General features: G+C 37.0%; 3 protein-coding genes across 3 annotated transcripts; all 3 read right to left on the bottom strand.

The window, feature by feature from the left end:
- Window positions 1-1,018: 1,018 nt before the first annotated feature.
- LOC134879973 (uncharacterized) lies at window positions 1,019-2,969 on the bottom strand. Its single transcript, XM_063906592.1, has 4 exons — window positions 2,853-2,969; window positions 2,493-2,563; window positions 2,005-2,247; window positions 1,019-1,177 (listed from the first exon to the last, which is right to left on the bottom strand). The coding sequence occupies exons 1-4, from the start codon at window positions 2,857-2,859 to the stop codon at window positions 1,172-1,174; spliced, it is 327 nt and encodes a 108-aa protein (XP_063762662.1). The 5' UTR covers window positions 2,860-2,969; the 3' UTR covers window positions 1,019-1,171.
- A 1,091-nt stretch (window positions 2,970-4,060) lies between these two features.
- On the bottom strand, window positions 4,061-21,702 carry LOC134880446 (cylicin-2-like). The gene is made up of 34 exons (XM_063907386.1): window positions 21,681-21,702; window positions 20,980-21,131; window positions 20,613-20,717; window positions 19,955-20,059; window positions 17,868-17,940; window positions 17,378-17,400; window positions 17,194-17,286; window positions 16,939-17,037; window positions 16,692-16,784; window positions 16,444-16,566; window positions 16,172-16,249; window positions 15,610-15,658; window positions 15,473-15,528; window positions 15,328-15,382; window positions 15,139-15,248; window positions 14,883-14,954; window positions 14,574-14,675; window positions 14,392-14,490; window positions 13,095-13,193; window positions 12,934-13,008; window positions 12,750-12,806; window positions 12,568-12,639; window positions 12,291-12,404; window positions 12,060-12,146; window positions 11,874-11,960; window positions 11,760-11,795; window positions 9,669-11,452; window positions 9,343-9,422; window positions 8,814-9,065; window positions 7,777-7,823; window positions 5,682-7,381; window positions 5,404-5,423; window positions 5,024-5,167; window positions 4,061-4,261 (listed from the first exon to the last, which is right to left on the bottom strand). Exons 1-27 carry the CDS (start codon window positions 21,700-21,702, stop codon window positions 11,048-11,050), a joined length of 2,541 nt encoding a protein of 846 aa, XP_063763456.1. The 3' UTR covers window positions 4,061-4,261; window positions 5,024-5,167; window positions 5,404-5,423; window positions 5,682-7,381; window positions 7,777-7,823; window positions 8,814-9,065; window positions 9,343-9,422; window positions 9,669-11,047.
- Window positions 4,772-9,690, bottom strand: LOC134880447 (putative uncharacterized protein DDB_G0292636). Its single transcript, XM_063907387.1, has 5 exons — window positions 9,669-9,690; window positions 9,343-9,422; window positions 8,814-9,065; window positions 5,024-5,167; window positions 4,772-4,828 (listed from the first exon to the last, which is right to left on the bottom strand). The coding sequence occupies exons 1-5, from the start codon at window positions 9,688-9,690 to the stop codon at window positions 4,772-4,774; spliced, it is 555 nt and encodes a 184-aa protein (XP_063763457.1).
- Window positions 21,703-22,166: the final 464 nt, after the last annotated feature.

Below are 22,166 nucleotides of genomic sequence, written 5' to 3'. Positions count from 1 at the left end.
ACTAAATGCAAAGTCATGACAGTGTATAACAGTGATAAAATATGTAAAAAGCATAGACAACACACGGCATTCTAAATGTAGACACACACTTTTGACAAATGAAACGTCAAACATGAGAGAAAACGTTGTAAATCACTCCACTTCAATATTCCCTAAAATATTATAAAGCTTGAACATGATGGATAGAAAGATGCTTGATGTATTATTGATTATTTTCTGAAACCGCTCACCATTTCTTTTTTTCTTGCAACCCCATAAAACATTTAAAAGACCTGAAGGAGATCCTTTAATGTTAAATATTGGAGCTCTCTTGTCATGTCTACATCACAGTAAAATACTTTGAATATTGATGCAATATAAACAGGTTATCCTTCATTTAGTGCAGTATAATATATCTTTTGAGTGGTTGTATCCATCATGGATATATTACATTTTTTTTTAGATAAATACTGTGTATTGTTGCACAGAACAGAACAACGCGAATGTTCACAGTGTGAGCCCTACAGCTGTAAAATAAACGTATTGAACCTTAAAACATTTTTTTTTAAATTTCCCTTTTAAATGCTGCGTTAGTCTAACTTATCACTAATACATTTATTTTAAACTGTTACTTTTCAGGTTATGTTTTTACTTACAAATGAATTTTAATCTAATTTTATGTGTTTTGTTTTAAATACTTCATAGTAAAAGATGCAGGGAAACCTTTAATATAAAAAAGCTGCCATTCATTAATGCAGCAGTATTAGCTATTTTACATGTTCCATAAAATGTCCACATTCAATTGTTTATTGTACTTTTATCTGAGGAGAATCTATTTATGTGTTGTCATTTTAACTAATGTATTAAAAGCAGTTACATTTATAAGCATATTCTGTATTTGTTGTATTCACAATATTCTACAATGGACTTCAAACTGTGAGCGACCTTAAACATAGAGAACACTGCCACCTGGAGGTGAAGAAACACACTTTAGTTGATAGGAGAACGTAATGGGGAGGGGAAACACACTCCTGCAGGCTTTTTGTTGTCAGAACATTTATTTCTAGGAATCAGGAGATTTGTTTACACAAGACCAGCATGTTTATGTAACACAAAAGAAAGGACAGATGTAAAAGTTGGTACTATTGCACACTTGTAATGAACCGACAGAGCAGTCCGGTCCCAGGATGCATCACTCCTGAAATGACAAAAAGGACAATGAAGTTACTGCAGACAGGATACATGATTTATTCAATAACATCCAAAGTGCCACAGCATCTTTTGCATTTTTAATGTATGAATCTTTGTGGCAGCAGAGTGAGCTGTAACAAGCACCAAAATGACCTTGATTTTTGAAGCAGTAATCTTATAAAGCAGACTGTTCACTTTGATTGATGTGATGAATAACAACTCTTTTGTGATTCAACTTTCTGACTGGTATTTCTTCTCTCCTTAGGCTTTGTTTGTTCCTCTTTTGCATTAAATAAAATTCACAAAAATGTGACAACATTTATCTGTTTACTCTAAATGAAGTTCATAAAGGGCGTTCATCCCATACAATATGACATACTAGAAGTGGATCTGAGTTCGACTGGAGGTTAATAAGTTAAAGTGTATCAGCCCATATTGGAAAGTTTTCACTCGTCAACAGTATGAGCTAAAAACAGCAGTCATACACAATGAGAGGAGGGAGTGGTGTGTCACATCTCATTACAAATGACCCTGCCGGTAGGACCGGTTGTGGAGGTTTCATACCAACGAGGCATTCATTCAGGTGCTTAGCCTTTAAACTAATATGTGAGCTGATGTTACCAGTAGAGCTGCATTTAAATACATGTTTCTATTCAAAAGAAAGTATTGACAACTTCAATAGTGTAACATGGGAACAGAAACTGAGCACTGAGAGGGAAATAAAAGTTGTCTATATGGTTGTCAAAGAAAATCCAACACTGCTTGTTTAGCTGTGTTAAGTATGTAAGATAAATAACAAGCATCTCTAAAATGCAGGTGCAGCATTGGGCATACCTCGTCACTGCTGGAGGATGAAGATGAGGAAGAAGAGGAGGATGAGTTGCCTGATTTTTCACCCTCCTTGTGTTCCTTTTTCTTCTTGTCCTTCTTCTTGATGTCTTTGTCGTCTCCATGCTTCGACCCATCTTTCTTGTGAGATGAGTCCTTTTTGTGAGAGGAGTCCTTTTTGTCAGATGAGTCCTTTTTGTCAGATGAACCCTTTTTGTCAGATGAACCCTTTTTGTCCTTGGAGTCATCCTTAAAAAAATGGCATAATTTGACTTTGATCAAATAATTCATTGTGTTGATTTAGTCTTAAATATTGTGCTTTGTTCCTGTGGTCAGAATGAATAGAGTTAATATTGTGTTGTGACAAAGTGTAAAATGAAATGGATTGGATGAGGTTGATTTGAGAAACTATTTGACATTGCTTTCAAAACACTTAACTTAATACGTATATTGATACCACCGTGATGGACTACACATTCCTAACAAGTTCCTACCTTTTTCTTGCTCCAGGGCCAACTAATCTCATCGGAATGAGCCTCCTTTGCTGTTATCACTTCTTCCACACCTATAGCAACACAGATACAACAGGTTCAAATGATAAACGACTTCCAGGATAAAATTAAAGTGATATAACAATCTAAAGTAGTGTCACCAAGATTCTGCGTGACAACATCTAAACTCTTATCACAGCAGGAGTGCAGCTATTAAAATACGATACATTTTGCACAGGCTGTCAATATCAATATCAAATAATATTTCTGGTTTGGTGCAATAACTGTTTGTCTTCAATTCCAGAAGTCTTCTTTGACTTCTTTGACATTTAATAAGTCAAAGTAAATGTAAGTCTACTGTACCTGCCATGGTGACTCCTGCTCGTTCACTTTACCAAACAGGTGATACGTCCACAGAGATTCACACACACACACCCACCCAGGAAACCTGATACCACACCTGAATAAGGTGACCTAAACTAGCCACGCCCCCAACACTTGATATCAACTCAATTACCGAGGGGCAGATGCGTTCAGGTGCAGACGGAGACTGCGGAGTTAGAATTGATATTCACATTAAAAACATGCCCAGTGGTGAATTAAACATAATATTGTGTAAAAAAGAAATAATTGTACATTTGATGTTCGATCCTTTTACATGTTTGTTTCCCCACAGACAAGATTCAGGGTTTCTTTACGTTTAACTTTAGTTTGGTAATGAGTCGATTTTGCATGCAAATAATACGCCTACGCTACTAGTTCCAGGTATTTTTGTATAAATCATACGGGGAACAGTGTCTTTCAACAACAGTCAAATGTTGTGTCACGGAAAGTAGAACAGCTCGAAATTCATGTCAAATTATTGTTGACGTTACATTGAGGAGCTCTCCGGTGTCACCTGAGGACATATCAGATCCGTGCATGATAGACACTTTTGAATCATTTCTGAAAGAAAGACACTCTGTTATTTTATGTACAATATAGATACAAGCAGAATGAGAAAAAGATCTCTAATATAACACATGAAACAGAACAAACTGAGCCTGATACAGAGAACGAAGCACAGTGTGAGAGAACATGACACATGTTTTTTCGTTTTTGATTTAGTAAATTGTTTTGTTTTATTTACTATTATTTCTTACATTTAAGGTTCTGTTTAAAACTTCAACTCACGACTTTTTAAAATATTGTTCAGGTTACTTAGAGTTAAAAAAACACAATTTCCTAAAGCCAATAATTATAACGTCAAATTGTGTTAAGTCTGTGGTGGGGTTTATTTGTCTGTCAACTGCCGAAGTGGATTATGCATACATTTATTCATGTTATTACAAGGAGATACTGTAATGTCAAATTGTACTTAGTCGTGTTATTTACCTTATTTATATTTTTAGTCTCAAGAGCTAAGAAAAACTTTTCATGTAATTAAACCCAAACAATGTGTGCATTATTTTTCCAAGGACAACTATATATTTATAATTTTAGCAAGATTGATCAAAATCAATTTGCACTTTTATGTATTTTTTGGACCTTAAACTTTGATTGACTGAATACAAATAAAAACACTGCCATCGTGTGGTGAAGGAAATAACGTTTATTTGACAGAATAACTCGAACATTTTTCGTCAGAACATTTACTTCTAGGAATCAACACATTTGTTGACACAACACCAGAAGGTTTACAGGACACCAAAGAAAGAACAGGAAGTATAGTTGTTTCAACAGGAGTGAAGAGACGGAGAGAGAGCAGGCCGGTCCCTCAGGATGCATCACTCCTGAAATGACAAAAGGACAATGCTGTTACTGCAGAAACGATACATGATTTATTCAATAACATCTTAGGGGCCACAGCCAATGCTGTATCTTTAATGTATGAATCTTTGTGGCAGCAGCCTGAGTCAAAGCAGGCACCACAATGACTTTCATTTTTCTATCAGGAATGTTACGGAGGTATGACAGCAGCGTCTTCACTTTAATTCATGTGGTTAAAAATAACAACCCTTTGTGACTTCCCTATATCTGACCGTTTTTTTTCCACCCACGGCTTGGTTTGTTCCTCTTTTGCTTTAATCATTTGCATGGTAAACCCAATATTAATACACCTGTGACCAACATGATCTGCTCCCTGTATAACGCTTAGTGAAATGTATTTAGCCCAAAGGTGTCAGACAGCAGTTTGGCTGCAAGTTAGTAAACTTAAAATTAATCTGCAGATCTGGGAGGGTTATCTTGACTTAAGTATACACTATAAATAAAAAGTAGCACACAATTGAGAGGGTGTGGTGTCACAGCTGATGCTCATTGCAGCGACGACCTGTTGTACTTTTTCTACGCAGGTCAACCTTTGGAATAAGGTGGGACAGCTTTGTTACACACTGAGCTGCATTTTGCCTTCTCACATTTATTGAGCAACATGGGAACACTTTCACAAACTGAGCACTGAGGGGTAATGAAAATTAAACACAGAAAGGCCATGTTTAATAAGATGTAAAAAATAAAATTAGAGAAACAAATCTGACATCTAAAATTGGACCTACCTCGTCACTGCTAGAAGATGAAGAAGAGTCGTCGCCTGATTTCTTCCCATCCTTCTTCTCCTTGTGTTTCTTATCCTTCTTCTTGCCATCTTTGCACTCCTTGTCCTTTGACTTTTGCTTACTTCCAGACTTGTCCTTGCCATCCTAAAAATGTCACAAAAGGTCACTTTTAATAAGTCATTGATTGTGTTGGGTTAGCCTCAAGGATTGTTTGATTCTTGTAATGAGAATTCATAAAAATAGAGTAAGAATTGTGTTGAGTTTTATGCTGAAGAGCTGGAAGTAAAAGGCAGCAGATGAAGCACAATTATAAACAGCTAACTGCTAAAACACAAGGAAAAGCATACCACACGTATGAACATCAAATAAAAAACTCTTACCTTGTTTTTCTTCTTCGCACCTGTACGGATGATAAGGGGGTGAAGTATTAGGTTTGAGCAAACGTGATATAAAAATCAGATTTATTTCATGAATCTGAACTCTTGCATGAGTACAGCTACAAATATAATTCTGTGACTGCCTTTTTCAAACATACATTGAATAATTAGTTAAGATGTAAGGAGCAAATCCTGCTCTTAAATTGCCCGATGACAGAGACACACGCATTAACATTCAAACCATTCCTTCTAAAAACCATGAAAGTAAATGTTAGTCCTACCTGGGCAATCCATTGTGACTCCTGTTTGTGCGCTTCACCAAACAAGTGGCCACAGAGACTGACAAACAGGTAATTATATAAACCACACAAACTACAAAACATAACCTCACCACACCCCCAACCACCGCTCCCTTTGTTATTGTAACCTGATATAAACGTATTTACTGCAGGGCAGATATGTTCAAGTGCAGGCAGAGATATTAAATTTAGGAATGCACAGTACAAAGTTGTCAATATTATAAATACAGGAGAAGTTCAAATAGAGTACTTCTTAAAGTGAAAAGTTGAAAAGCCCTTTTATGAGTGTTTCTATAGGCCTACATGCCATTGGTTTTTTTTTATCACCTTTGCATTACTTTTAAATAGCATTTTTATTGAAAATTAATTGAGTTCTAAAAGTTCTTGGTTGGTGATAAATCGATCTGCCAGTGTAGTTAGATTATCTCAACCCGTTTTTAAAAGAAAACAACTTGTTTCAAGGTTCATTTTGTGGGTGTACAACAAAAACAGTACAGAACAAGACATTCAAAACTGCGGCACTTCCAGTAGTTTTGGAAATGTACTTGCACTTTTGAACACGTATTTTAAATTCTAATATAATTCCAAAATAGTTATTTGAAAAGTAACATTTTTTGTTTGGTACTTTGTCTTACTAACATAGTGTTGTATGTTGCTGGGGATAAGAGGTGCAGCCTGGGTAGAAGGGTGTGACTCTACAACAGTAGCTATACTTAGAAGGAACAGTGCGTATTTCCAATAATGAAAACTAGATGTTAGAGAATGCAGAGCATCTTGTTTTCCAAGTCATACTGTATGATTATCTCTGATTCCTAAGAAACTCTCGTCATCTGAGGACAGATTGGATTCATGCAGCTCAACACATTTAACAGCATTCTGAAAAACCCTTCGTAAACAAGGGCAATGGTACCTGAAAAGTTGCAGTCTGCATGCAATGAACATATAAAACATTGCAAATAACCCAAACCCTAACTGCTGCATTTAAATAACATGTCACTTAGCTCTGTAAAAGAGGTTAGTAGCCAATCTTAGTAAAGTACAGAAGTGTTTTACCCTTCTGTAAGTCTATATTCAATAACGAACTTGCCCTCAACAACCGCAGAAAAATAAATTGAATGAAATGTACCTCTCTTTAAAAATGTAGTAACAATACATATAAATATATTTGTAGTTTCCTCAACACGATATAAAGGAAAACGATCAATCACTATACAACAAAGCACATGAGACAAAACACGATCTACAGCATGATTACTGTGTCTTACATTGTCTTTTTCTGAGAATAAATGAATATATCTATTTCTATTTTGGCATTAAAACAAAAATAAATGCAATGAAAAGTAACAACATTCTCCATATTTTTTAATCCTTAAATATAAATTCAATATGTATTTGAACTTTAAAGTATCTTATTATATACAACACTGTCACCTTGTGGTGAAGATAATGCACTTTTATTTAGAACTGGAGGGGGAAAAAAACAAACAAGCCTTTTTTTGTTAAAACATTTACTTCAATTAATCAGCAGTATACACAGCACCAGCATGTTTCAGTGACATCAATGACAGGACACAGAGAAAGCTTGGCTCTATTGCACACTCAAACAAACACATTAATTTAGTTTATTCAGATCACAAGAGACTGACAGAGCAGTCCGGTCGGTCCCTCAGGAAGCATCAATCCTGAAAGGACAACAAGGACAAAGCTGTAACTGCAGGAAGAGCAAACACTTTACAGCATGTACTAATGGTGTAGTATGTACCAATACATACATGTAGGTTCAAGCGAACAACATGTATGGGATGAGGGGGTAACAATGTGATCACTGAATAAATACTATACTAACTATACTCCAACTACCAGGTAAGTCCACAGTTGACATTGTTTGGCTTTAGGACGTTTTTGATACAGGTTGAAAATGATCAACATGATGTTAGTTTTTTTGATAGATGTAGATGTGCTGATTTTGAAAGTTATGAATATATACAATCGCTGGTCATATCATATTTAAAAATATAATGTTTACAAACCCTGTAGTGAGAACTTATTGATGACAGGGCATACAATCATAACTCACCTTAGCTGTTAGATGAACACTCCTGGGTTTCAGATCAGCGGCATTTACTGAAAGAAAAAAAATGTAATAAACAAAAAAGAGTAATATATACAATTTCCTGCCTAGACTACCGTTTGTCTAGAGTTTACTTCTCCTAATTTTGTTGTAATATATACCCCTTCACATACAGTTAAAATATACCTTTATTATAAAACATGTTTAAGTTTCCAGATCTTTCTCCCCTAACATCACACGCTGTTCCATTGTTCCTATCAGTACACACTGTATTTGTTCACTTGAAACAAGGCTCCCCGCAGCTCTTCCAGCAGAGTGCACCTAAATGAAAGCCATGAGCTTAAGGACAGAAAACTACCAAGGGAAATGGAACAGACAGGAGGGATTGATTTGCAGCCTTTAATCGTGTAATTGCTCAACTACTCTGACTCCTTTCACTTTTTTTGGCTGCTGGCCCAATGTTAGCACAGATACATTCACTAGGGTGTTTTCTAGGGTGTTAGCCAAAAAGGAGACAAGGCATGAGGTCACTCAGCAGTGTGTTCTCTTTCATTGAGGTAATTGGGCAACACACCTGTTTTATTACTCTACTATCTGACCTGTTTGCCTTCCACCCTGGGCTTGGTTCTTTCTTCGTTATTCATTCATATAAAATGTGCCAAACGTGACATTTCCTGAATAAAGCTTCAACAAAGTTAAACAACTTTAGCCCCAAGGAGTTGAGAAAATTGAGCTTGGCTAATAAGCTAACGATGAATCTGCTGATCTTGAAGGTGTTTCACTAACAACGCAAGTTATAAATAAAAACTACACACTCAAATCTGGCACTGTCTGTAAGACAAGTTCCACCAGTCTTGTTTCAGACCATTATCTATGCAAGCTGACCTTTGAAATGAGGTGTGAGAGGTATGCTTCCTGCTCAGCTGCATTTTATCACATTTTGCATAAAAAAGTCTAAATAACAACAAACTATGGAAGTGAATCATGGGAACTTTTTTACAAAATGAGGTCTTTCAAACTAATACCAGCAACAATAGACCTACCTCATCATCACTGCTGGAGGATGAAGACGACGAGGAGCCTGATGAATGTCCCTCCTTCCTTTCCTTCTTCTTCTTGTCCTTCTTCTTGTGGTCTTTGTCGTGCTTGTCCTTGTGCTTTTTGTCAGACTTGTGCTTTTTATCAGATTTATGCGATTTGTGGGACTTGTCGTCTTTGTCGGATGTGTGCTTTTTATCAGACTTGTGATCTTTGTCAGACTTGTGTGTTGAGTCGGACTTGTCCTTGCAGTCTCCCTACAAATGGCAAAAGCTGACTTTAGACAATGATTGTGTTGGGGTTTGTTAAGGACTGTGCTTGATTCAAATACTTATTGATCAATGTAGAGTAGCAAAGAATTGAATGCAGTGTGCAAATGAGCTGGCAGCACATGAATCGGATTCATCAGACAAGCAACTCATTTTTCAATTACAACAAAAACATCTAAAATCAACAGTCAGTGCCAAATAATTGCACTGTATGCATTATATCTGCAACGTGTGTTTGTTGGATTTAAATATGCAAAGTTCCTACCTTGTCCTTCTTCCAGGGCAACTTAATCTCATCCTTCTGAGCTTCCCCCTTCTTCACATCCTCTTCCCCCCCACCTAAAGCTGCACACAAACAAAACAGATGTCAAACACAATCTGAGTGACACATCAACCTCTTTGGAGAGCAGTTGTAGTAGATTCTGCTTCTAATACATAATGTAAATTGATAACCAATTAGGCTGTCAGGTGGAAAACGTGCTAAAAAAAAAGCCCTGCTGCTCTTCATGTTAGCCTATAAAGGCTGTGAAATGCTGTTGAATTAAACCAAAACAAACAATACATATAAAGTCAACATAAATCTGTGCCTACCTGACGCCAGATCGAAAGACATTTTTGTTGCTGAGCTTTTCCCAACAAGACACCTTCCCTGCTGCTTGTGACACAAACAGGAAACTGGATAAACCGCACCTCAATCACGTGACCAAAACACGCCCCCAGCCACTTTACGAGAGGAGCTACTTTCAACTGCAGGTGGAGATATTTAATTTAAGAACTGTTTGTTTAAAACACAAACCATAAACCTGCAGAGAAAGATAACTTTTATTGAAGGGTGGAATGGATACAAGTTGAATGTCCTAAGCAGCAACATAATACCTGAGTGCATTAAACTGGGTGAGGTTGCGTTTTATTGCAACTTTAACTTTTATTTTTTGGACTTTATTTTTTCTTTCAAAATGTACATAATCTGAGTTTAACGTGTACCTTTATCATCAATACCAAACGATACATTTAGCACTTAATTGACCATTTCTCTGATTTGAACGTGATATATTTCACAACTAATTGAATCCTTTTTAATTAAGGTGAAAGTTCTAAAATCTAGAATATTTGTTAGGAAAATCGCACCAGTTCTAACTATAAGTCTGTAAATGTTAAATAGTTAAAAGTTAGTATTGGGGGACAAGATGCACTTTTGTGATCCAATGTAGGATCATCTGACAATATAAATTGAAGTTACAGAACATAGAACATTGTGTTTGTCATATTGTTACCAGCTCCTGTTATTTTTAAGTTCAATAACATCACTTCCAGGACCAACATTCTGAAAATGTGAGAGGAAGCACCTCATTATAGCGTGCAGGTTGTAAAACTGCTAAATGTTCAGCCTTTTAAAAAAAATGTATAACCAATGTTTCTGGTGAGTATCTCGCTAGTATTAAAAACCGTCATATAAACCAAACCTAAAACATTATTACTTTAGTACAACATCTGACGGTGGGATTATTCCCATTTCCCTCTTCATTCAGAAGCTCCAGCACAATGTAAATGTCCACATCCGAAGACGCTAAACAGCTACAGTGACCATCATCTCAGTTCTCGCTTCGGACCTGCAGACCCTGGGATTGGATGGAGTACCTGAAGGCAACATAAGAAGTAGACAGCAAACAAAACAAATAAAATGGTGTTTTTTTTATTCTGCACAGCAAGGATTTTGAATTATTTCATGTGATTATAAAATGACGATTCTGCCACAAATGTGCTTAGTCTTACCAATTAAAAAAGCTAATTAAGGGCTATTCATACTTTTTAATTCAATTCATTTTTCATGGGGTAATTATCTTCCTAAAGTTGAACAGTTTGTTGCGTAAAATGAAGGCACTTAAAGCATCATTAGAGCATAAATCATCATAACATCCTCAAGGGTCATGTAAGCTGTGTCAGTAACATCTTATTTGATCTATGACATCTCATGATTGGTAAGGCCTAGGGCCTTTCAATAGGTCACTAGAGGAGAGGTGGGAGGTGGAACGGGTCCCTGCATCTCCGTACCTCCTTGGGCTCCCCATCAGGGACTCCATGGGGCTGGGAGGTCTGCGAATGGTAGCCCTATCCCCGAAACTGAAGGAGGAGGCAGGGAGAGAGGGCTTGGAGGCTGCTGAGAGACTTGGATCCAGCTTTACAAGGGGTTTGGATGGGAGTGACACGTAGGAGACATGAGCACCAGAAGGAGCCCCAACTGGAGCAACAACAGGAGCATCGGAAGGAGCACCAGCAGGCTTAGAGAAGCTGCTACATGGACCTGAAAGTCCGCCCCCACCGGAGCCAGGAGTTTCCATTTTTGGCTCGCCGCTTATTTCACCAAGAGGGCTTCTCTGGAACGTATCAACAGGACAACATGAAGGGCATTGTATACGGAAAATCAGGCCCATTCAGAAGAAGGCGACTCCACTGTGTGACAACTATTTTTGTTTTACCTTGGGGAAATATCTGCTTGACTTGACAATTACTTACTTATCTATACATTTTAAACATTTGAACAACAACATTTTACACATGTGTGTCTTTTTTACAACATACTTATTCTTCTGATGTTTATGAAAGCACCATTATGCACCAAAGCAAATCCCTTGTATGTGTTATCCCCATAATATTTAAGGTTTATATGAAAACCAAACTTACCATCTTTTCAGTTTCACTTCCCGATGAACCTGAACTCTGAAAGCCAAACAGGAAATAAATCAGTAATATCACCTTCACATTAGAAACTGTCCCATTTCAAGAGTAATGATTTACCTTTTTCTTGTCCTTCTTGTCTGCCTCGTCCTTTTTATTTTCCTTATCACTGCCCTTGAAACTATCAGATGAACTGGAGCTCGAGTCCTGCACAAATGTAAAAGAATCAAACGCTCCATCGTCTTTGTTTCATGAACTGAAATAAAATACCATAAATGTGTTTTTACGTATGGCACACTAAAGTACCTTCTTTTTGTCCTTCTTCTTTTTCTTCTTCTTGTCTTTCTTCTTCTTTTTCTTCTTGTCGTCATCACTGCTAGAAGAATCTGAGTCCTTGATGGATGTAAATATAAGATGAATAAGAAGAGAAGAAATTTACAATCTGATTGTGTCCCATCCTTGTGTTTGGAGCAGTGGGCTGCTATTATGTATGCAGATGGCTATATTTGTCAAACACAACATTTCACATAGCTTTACCTTTTTCTTATCTTTCTTGTTCTTCTTCTTCTTTTTTTTATCCTTTTTCTTCTTTTTCTTTTTCTTCTTCTCATCACCGCTAGAAGAATCGCTGGAGGAGTCAGAGGAAGAATCCTGGACAGAAAAGGAAATTATTCATACAGTAATAATTACCTGTCAATCGTTCCACGATTAACCAAATATCATCAATAGTACGAGTTGTCAATTATCAAATTTTGTAATTCCTATTTTCAACCAAAAACTTGGAATGGAAAAACAAACGGGGAAACGTTCTCACCTTCTTCTTCTTTTTGTCCTTTTTCTTCTTCTTATCTTTCTTCTTTTTCTTATCTTTCTTTGACTTTTTCTTCTAAAGTTACAAAAGACATACACTAATGATGAGTTGTGCTGCTGTTTATCTTTCTAAACTTGGGGGTAGATGTATAATTCAAATAGTGGCGATCATACGTGTCAACTCACCTTGTCATCATCACTATCAGAGGAAGAGGAGGAGCTATCATCAGAAGAGCTGCACTTCTAGAAATGGATGTCAGGCAGTCAGTCTCAAAAGGGCATTTTTGTCTTTATGAGCATCAGAAGTGTGACGTTATTCCATTAAAACAATAAGCAGTGAAAGATACACAAGAGTTATCACATGTTTTACCTTCTTCTTCTTCTTCTTCTTCTTCTTTTTCTTCTTGTCCTCTTCACTATCAGAGGATGAGGAAGAGCTGGAATCCTGTCAAAATCAGAGAGCGGAAGGATGAAATAATAATAATCACAAGTGCAACAGAGTAATAAACAAGAGGTGTTTAAGGTACAAACCTTATCCTTCTTCTTCTTTGTCTTCTTCTTTTTCTTCTTCTTCTTCTTCTTCTTCTTGTCATCTTCACTATCAGAAGAAGAGGAGGAAGAGCTGGAATCCTGTAAAGAGACCGAGAGAGCAGAGCATAAGATGAAACAGCACAACGACAATAACATTTACTACACGGCTACAATCTACTCAAACTACTTGACTCCCAATATTATTGAAATGATTTTATTTACTTGAAATGATCGTATTGCTTCTGATAAGATAATAAAACTCTGTTCCACGGTGCTCCAACGGCTGGAACTCCGACAAGAAAAACATCATTTTAAATGAAGGCAGCTCTGATTGATGTTTTCTGTGACGGTCCAAGTCTGTTCACAGTTTATTTTCCACTAACACATCCTGTCGTGGCTTCCTTCCCTTGTTTGCCATTAAGCCATTTAGACGCCTTCAACAGACAGCTATAACGAGTTTTCCTTCCTTTATATTTGTTTTACATTTTTGAGGACTTGCTTGGCCTTCGATGGTGTGATGATACAGTATTATGATGTGCGTTGGCCGGAATTTTGCCCCTAACTTTTCACACAGTTAACAAAGAAAACAGGCCTTTACAAATAGTCGGAACAAATTAAACAAAAGAGGCAAAAATAAAATATAATAATAAACAACTAAGTTATTATTTGCTTTGACCTGAAGTCTGCACATCGTGAACTGTACTGTACTATATTATTAATTTGGTTTTCACTGACTGTGTTTTTGCTGCTCCAGTCCTCATTTGCTGTATGTTAATAAAAATAAAAGTGAAAAAAATAATAATAATAATAAACAACTTAGGTGGTCTTTCTTTATTTCTTTGTATGTATAGGTTTTTATAGCTTTCACGGTAACTTAAACAGTTAAAAAGGCTGTGCCTCGACAGCCTCTTGCAGACAGGTTGCCCCTCTCTGTCTCTTCAGAGCATGGTGCACAGGGAATTGTAGTCCTTTATACAGTGTTGACTACAGGTGTCACAATTAGGTGGCCTTTTTAATAAAAACAAAATACTGGCACTAACAAGCACTAAAACTCTACAGAGGCCATATCGTGTTCCTGTCCACGTTTACTTCCTGTCTATCTGCTTCTGCTGATTTATCTGACGTCCAGCGCTCCTTCTTTTAACCTCTTTTGCCTTCTCTCTCATGATGCTCCTTTAGTCATTATAGTGCTTAACAGCGGTCTGTACTACTGAAATGTCCAAATTGACCAATCAGAATAGAGTATTCAACTGAGCCATGTAATAATGTAATATATGTAAGTGTTGTGGCCACAAACCTTGTCCTTCTTCTTCTTAGTCTTCTTCTTTTTCTTCTTCTTCTTCTTCTTGTCATCTTCACTATCAGAAGATGAAGAAGAGGAGGAGGAGCTGGAATCCTGAAAAGAACGATAAGAACGATAAAATAATATTAAACAGCACAAATACAAAAAAGGTTAAATGAAGAGGGGAAGGCACAAACCTTGTCCTTCTTCTTCTTCATCTTCTTCTTTTTCTTCTTGTCATCCTCGCTGTCTGAGGAAGAGCTATCAGAGGATGAAGAAGAGGAAGAGCTGGAGGAGTCCTACGGATGAAAACAAAAAACAAATCCTATTAATATCTAAGAAACAAATACCTTGTACGCGTATGTTTTATACGAATAAACTATGATAATCACAAATCAATTCACTAAAAGTCAATATACAACATACAGCCCATTGTATTTGTTCAACTTGATTAGAAAAAATGTTTAATCAACTATAAACACATTTTTTACAGATTGTTTGTATACCTTTTCCTTCTTTTTCTTTTTCTTCTTCTTGTCTTTTTTATCATCATCACTGCCTGAAGATGAGCCAGAATCCTGGAGCGAAAGACAGGATATATTCAGTTCTTTATCCCGTTATATAACTACGTACTAATATAACTACTATAGTTAACATTGCATCATACATGGTGGTGATAATGCACTGTAACACCAGTAAAAAAAGGGTATTTCTTTATTTAATTAAAGGAGGTACAGTCGAATGCATTCTCTTTTTTATCACCTTTTTCTTCTTCTTCAACTTCTTCTTTTTCTCCTTGTCCTTCCCTCCTTCTCCCTCATCATCACTCAGGTTGCCTTCCTCAATACAACCAGGGAATGCTTTTGCTTCCTCTGATATACAGAAAACATCATTACAACCAAAACAAAAATACTTCAAATGAACCAACCAACGCTTAAACAGCACCCTTACCTGGCCAGACAATGGACAGTTTGTCTTCTCCTGTTGCTTTAGGCTCTTTCTTGGCCTGTCATGAGATAAAAAGGCGCTAATTATGAACTGTAGTTCCATTGTGCAAATATGTCTGGCATGCAGAGAGTATTTGAGAGTGTTTCACCTTGTCCGCAGCTTTCTTCTTATCTCCATCATCACATGGTTCTGCAATTTCACCATCTGCAGACATTCAAGCATTAGTGTATCAAGGGTCTAGTCACTATGAGTTTTTTTCTGTTACTAAAAAGTGGAAACACTCACAAAGTGCTGAGAGAGATGGAGCAATGCAAAGCTCATTTTGCTGTTCATCCTGTGAAAAATCACAAATAAAATCGATCTCAAGCGTATTGTTTTTTCACCATATGTACTTCATGCAGAGATGTGTTGTACATGCACATGTTAAACACACACTTGTTGACAGATCATAAACATACCTACAGACCCATTCATTGTCTCTGCAGTGGAGTATAACATAGCTTTGCAAAACTTGAGGTGTTACGAAATTGTGCTGGGGCTATGTATGTTTCATGCCCTGACAGGTACAAAAGCATTATACGCATTTTCTCAGAAGGTGTGTGCACTGCTGGGGAATCTGGTTTGTCTATAATAACAACATGCTGCTCACCAGTTATGCTCTAAGACATGGAGATATTCTTCATACTTGATAGCAGAAACAAAAAAGAAAAATGTGACCTGACTTAGCATCTTTTTAAAGAATGAATTTATTCCGATCTTTACATGAGTTAACGAGCAGCTTCACCCCTGAAACAAACAAATTATTATCGAGTCACCTCAGGCTTTTTTCAAAAACAAAAAATATTACCTTCTTCTTCTTCTTTTTCTTGTCCTTCTTCTTTTTCTCCTTATCTTTCTCGCTGTCAGAAGATGAAGAGCTAGAATCCTGTGTCAATAAAAATGTAATAATAGAAACAATTATAATTCTTGCATACAACAATTTTGACATTGTTATTTATTCAGTAAACAACATATGTAGAACACAATTATGTGATTGGCATTAATGGTATTACCGTCTACTTTCTGCAGAATCCCCCAACTCTGGATTTACTCAGTACAGAGCCGCAGTCAGTACTTTACCTTTTTCTTGTCTTTCTTTTTTTTCTTCTTCTTGTCTTTCTTCTTCTTTTTCTTTTTGTCATCCTCGCTGTCAGAGGAGGAGGATGATGAGGAAGAACTGTCTGAGGAAGAGGAGCTGGAGTCCTTTAAAAGAAGAACCAAAAAATATGTATGTGTCAGTATTGCTCATTTCCAATTGCACTCAGGAATACAGACAGCTGACACCAACGATGTTCATATTGTAAATGTGTATATGAAATAAACCATACCTTCTTCTTCTTCTTCTTCTTTTTCTTCTTCTTCTTTTTCTTTTCATCCTCACTGTCAGAGGATGAACTGTCAGATGAAGATGAAGATGAATCCTGGGAAAGAGAGAGTACAATAGATATTCAGAAATATGAAGGTTCAATGTTTTCAAATGTTTGTTTTCATTACTTTTGACTAAATGACGTCTGCTAGTCCGACAGCACAGGTTTGGATTTGCTTGTATGCTGTATTCTGGACATTTGCACTTACCTTCTTCTTCTTTTTCTTCTTCTTCTTCTTTTTCTTCTTCTTTTTCTTTTCATCTTCACTGTCGGAGGATGAACTGTCAGATGAAGATGAAGACGAATCCTGGGAAAGAGAAGAGTACAATAGACATTAAAAAAAATGACGGGTTAATGTATTCAAATGTTTGTTTTCATTACTTTTTTGACTAAATTACATCTGTTAGTCCAACAGCACAGCTTTGCATGTCTTATACGCTGTATTATGGACATTTGCACTTACCTTCTTCTTCTTTTTCTTCTTCTTTTTGTCCTTCTTCTTCTTCTTTTTCTTGTCTTTCTTCTTGTCATCCTCCTCATCTGATGAGGTGAAATCCTGAAGCAGGAAAATGGAAAACAATATATAATGACAACTTTAGAAGCAAACTGTTTGTTTTTAAAAAGAGTTCATTTTGCATGTCTCTCACCTGTTCTAGTTGATCATCGCAGCCTGAAATCATTTAATACAAGAAAAAAAAGACAGTTTTTGAATAAATAAAACAAATGTACATGCATTGTCAGCTGAAACACATTTTTATACTCAAATGGTTGATTAAGATAGCAGTCTAACAATAGAGAAAACTATCATACAGCCGTAAATATTATGCAGTACAAGTCAATGCCATTTAAGTGTTTCAAAAAACAAATACATTAAAAAAATGAAAATCTTGGATATGTTTACTTTTAAAATACACTGGAAATTACCATACTTGAGATAGTAAATATCAGAATGTGCAGGCCCAGGTTTGAATGCAAACCACAGATTTAAATCATCCTTTGCATTTTGTGGGAATATGATTTGGAATACATGGTTTAATGAATGAATGGAACCTGAACATGTATTAAACTCATGAGACTTCATTTTTTGTTTCAATGAAAAAATACACCGGTTTCATAAACATGCTGTATTTTACTTACACGTGATAACAGTGTCCCAGACATACTCTCTCTGGTCATCCTTTTTCCTCTTCTTCTTCACCTTCCTGTCCTCCTGTAAGGGCATTTTTAGACTTTTACAACTTCCACTGTTGTATGGGCATATACAGGGTGCGATTTGACAAAAAAACAGAGGGGGGATGTTTTTTTTAATTTATTCATAGACAAGAACATTGGACTTTTAACTTGCATAGCTAGGGAGAAAAAAACGCAAAAAGTAGACAGGCCCTTTTTTCGGGTCCGTGGATTAGTCCCCATCACAACATGGCAAAACTTTTAATAACCCATACATGGATTTCTATTCAACGTCACAAAAACATGCGTACGCACTAACAGGCAGAAAGCACCATAGAACAGCATCAATGCTCTCCATGAAAAGACCCTCCAATTAACTTAAATCAAACACTCAAAATAATTCACTAAATAGCACAACGTGCTGTCAACACTCAGGGACAGGTCTGGAAAACTAGACAAAGTAAACAGTCGGCTCTGGTGACAAATTTGTGGTGGCTTTTTCGTTTTTCCTATCGGGGCATTGTCTGCAGCATTTCGGCCCTCTTCTATCCACAATTCTGCAAATGGGTCCTGTAAAGTAAGATGATATGCTGCTCTGAACGCGTTTCATGTTTGGTTCAGCGCTGTTTTTCCTGCGAAGTTCCCGCACAAAAATGTTACAATGTTTTTGTGTTCGATGACGTTCAGAAATATGCACCGTCTGCCAGAAGGCTGCTGAATAGCCTACTCTGATGTAAAGACACTGAAGATCGTTAGATTTCAAGAGTTTAAGTAGGCTAGCAGTTAAGTTGCATTCATCGCTATCAAGGGGGGGAAATCCTTGTCCCCACCGGAGATAAAAATAATTTAGCAGAGGTAGGGATAGGAAAACCAGAGGCGGGGAAATCCTCACCATCCCCCCCTACAAATCGCACCCTGGGCATATATTATGTTGGAAGCTTGTTTTCAAATGTATATAAAGATAGAGTCATCTAGGTCAGGTTTGGGTGTCACCTACCACTAGTTATATATTAACAAATACCCTTCAATTCAGGTTGATACACAAACATCCACACCTACTGTGGACATGTAGCCAAAACCAACACATGAGAAATAATGTGCACAGGCTGTGCATACGGCTACTATTACAAAGATACTGGGTGCATAAGCACTATTATATGTAACCATGCATTTAAGCCCGTATATATGTGTAATATTTGGTGCACCCATGTTAAACAAAGCGATGTAGTTTACATATGATTGTTTTGTGAGGGTTTTCTGTTGTAGGTACAAGAGTTGTTCCACATATTGTCAATGGGTGTGTTCCTCTCTGTGAGATACCCCCCGCTATCAGATCCAGGAAATCAGAGCCTCTGCCTGTAGCCCTGGGTACACTGCATTCCCGACACAGGTACACTTTTTTTCGTTAATGGTTTTTTATGATAACCTGTCCAGTCAGAAGTTACTCAACGGGTGGTAACACATTTGTCAACTGCAAAATTGCTTCTGTCTCTTGTCTTAAAAGCTTGCAGGTGCGGATTAGCTTGCTTTTCCTGGGTTTCCTGCTTTCCACCCACATGCACAGAACATTATTGCATGAGCCTAAATCTACATTTTACCAAGCAAGACAAACGGTGAAATAGTTTAGTAGGTTATCTTTGGTTTGGAGCTATTTCTAAAGTTGTAAATATTGACATGTGAGGCCTGGGGAAGATGAATGTTCTTATCTTCAAACTTGCCAATAGAAAGAATAATGACCCATTTATTTATTACTAAATACGGTGACAGCTATTCCACCCTAAATATTCTCACTACAGGCTTATGGTTTCAACAACACCCTCACCTGAGGCAGTGACATACTTGGAAGAGAATATCGACCCTATGAGCTGAAATTGTTCTTGCTCGTGGCCAGGGACTTAATTTAGCAACACTGCAGGAATGTATGTGAAGGATATACATAAACTGCACTGTAAAACCATCATCTGCAGTCCTGTTTAAAGGAAATATGAATATCAAGAATAAAAACTGGTGTGTGACATGCCTTGAGCAGCACCTATTCCATAATCACAGCTTACCGCACTGTCACTGTCTGAAGAGCCACTGGAGGAAGAAGAGAGGAGGAAGATGAGGATGAGCCAGAATCCTATTGAGAAAGAGGCGGGGGAGTTAGGGAAGTTATACTGTACTCTGTGTAAACATTGAACATGATTAGTTATGCATTTCTTTGTTGGTGAAAGTGATAAATGAAAATCTAAATGAATGAGTCACTAAAAACACTTAAAGCAAGGCTTTGTTAGCAAGGTGGTTTTACTTGCAGCAGAAGGGAGGGGCTCTTTAAACACATATTAAACACTACATAGGCGTTTTACCAATATTACACCCAGAAGCACACACACCCATTCAAGTTATGCAAAAACGACAGTTGATCTGCATTATAAACAAATAAATCCATTCCTAGTTCCTCTCCGGTTCGACTGGCTGTAGGTGCAGTCCATATTGAGCTTTTCTCTCTCTGTCAGAAGTCAAAATTTATGTTTTTTGTGTAGCTTAGGAATAAGGCAATGCCCTCAACTGATTAAATCAATGTTTTAAAGATATGATTTGATTTAATAAGACATGAGAGTATCCTAACAAAATCCAAACAGTACCTTTTTAGAAAATACTCAATGATGGAAAAAATATAGATTGAACATGGTATAGTCAATGGTGAATATGAGCTTTTGAGATACATACTTTCTTCTTTTTCTTGAGCTTCTTCTTCTTCTTCTTCTTGTCTTTCTTGCCGATACCCTCATCCTCGCTGTCCGAGGATGACAGAGAACTGTCAAGTGAGAACATCTTTGTGTGACAAAAAAAAGTGAGAAAGCAGAGGATATTTTGTCTAGCTGGAATGGTTACACATAAGCAGCGATGCAAGCGTTACAGTCACACTTAATCTCTTTACTTTAATACAAATAATCATTGCAACTCTCCATGGAACATGCAATTGTAACTTAATTTAGCCAATGGATAAAGCAAATTGAAATTTGATGACACCACGACTCCATGCATCAATTATTCAAATGATGATTCTGTTTTTCCAAACACCTCTCCTGCTCACCTTTCCATCTCCTTCTCCGGCAGGGAGTTCATTTTCACTCTTGGTTCCATCTACCTTTCCCTGGTCTGCAGGCTCTGGAACCTCAGCGAGCGGCTGCAAACCACCAGGAGGGACGGCTACTGGCTGCTGAACACCTGCAGCGCCTGCTCCAGCTGGAGCCACACAGTAAAGGGTGACAGAATTAGAGATAGACATCAATTAATTAAATCCCTTTTTGTTGTTTGTTTAGAATCCTAATAATTTAGCTTGAGCAACCTTATGTATTATTTTCTGCATGCTGGCTGCACTTCCTTGTTATCCAACTTCCTTAAATGGACAGCCAGATTAAACATTGAGGTCGAAATCAAACATAAGGGGCTAAGTCCATGAAATTGTAACTGTATGTTGATTACTTTGTGGTGCCCTTTGCCATCAATCTAGCAAATTCACAACAAATTCAGAAAAAAATGACACACCCTTAACAGTTCAAGGAGTTTCTTGTGGTGTTTGTTAAGTGTAAATATGCTAGGCTATATCTGTCATAGAAACACCTATACAAAACAGTAACGCACAATTTGGATCATTAGCTTTTATCCTGAAATGATAGTTGTCCATTGATTTAATGAAGAGACTATGCATAACGTTTTAAAGCCCATATTCAAACTAGGTAGATTACTAAACAAGTATAATAGTGAAAACAAAAATAAGAAAATGCATCCTACGTTTTGGGAGGGTGGACTCCATCGAGGTCCAGACTTCTCCTCTGTCCAGTGACCTGCCTTAAGACGAGGTGTTTGTAAGCATAAGACCTTTATGGGTGGGGAAACAGTACAAGTGTCAAGACATGCTGAATCAAAGACATGTACCTTCTTAAGTTTCAAAATAAAACCCTCTTTGAAATAAAATATAAAATATAACTTAAAAATACATACATTTTAACTACATGTTGGGTGCCAACTCTACCAATTTGATTTATAATTGGTGTGATTTGCTTCACAACAACTGACAGATTGTACACTTATGTTTCAGATACTATATTTTTACATGTTTTCATAATGTCTGTTTTATTTTGAAAAAGCCACAACGGTATACACCCAGTGTTATTGTAGGCTATTTTAGCTGCACTAGCTGATTTACCTGCGCAAACAGGTAATGCTGGTTCCACTGCCTGTGATTACAGGAACATACCACATCCTACTATTAGCGTG

This window comes from Eleginops maclovinus, chromosome 18 (genome assembly GCF_036324505.1).
Source record: "Eleginops maclovinus isolate JMC-PN-2008 ecotype Puerto Natales chromosome 18, JC_Emac_rtc_rv5, whole genome shotgun sequence".
NCBI lineage: Eukaryota > Metazoa > Chordata > Actinopteri > Perciformes > Eleginopidae > Eleginops > Eleginops maclovinus.
The sequence above is the reverse complement of the archived record's forward strand: the minus strand, read 5'-3'. Positions and strand labels throughout refer to the sequence as shown.

Bases quoted from the DNA above. Each gene is read 5' to 3' on its own strand.
- LOC134879973 (XM_063906592.1), bottom strand. The intron at 2,248-2,492 runs GTAGGAACTTGT...CATTTTTTTAAG, and splicing joins GGCCCTGGAGCAAGAAAAAG to GATGACTCCAAGGACAAAAA.
- LOC134880447 (XM_063907387.1), bottom strand. From the start codon at position 9,690: ATGTCTTTCGATCTGGCGTCAG. The intron at 9,066-9,342 runs GTAGGAACTTTG...TGCCATTTGTAG, and splicing joins TGCCCTGGAAGAAGGACAAG to GGAGACTGCAAGGACAAGTC. The intron at 5,168-8,813 runs GTAGGTCTATTG...TGACATTTTTAG, and splicing joins CCTCCAGCAGTGATGATGAG to GATGGCAAGGACAAGTCTGG.
- LOC134880446 (XM_063907386.1), bottom strand. From the start codon at position 21,702: ATGGAGTCCACCCTCCCAAAAC. The intron at 20,060-20,612 runs GTATGTATCTCA...CACAGAGTACAG, and splicing joins AGCTCAAGAAAAAGAAGAAA to TATAACTTCCCTAACTCCCC. The intron at 16,567-16,691 runs GTATGGTTTATT...CTTCTTTTAAAG, and splicing joins AGAAGAAGAAGAAGAAGAAG to GACTCCAGCTCCTCTTCCTC.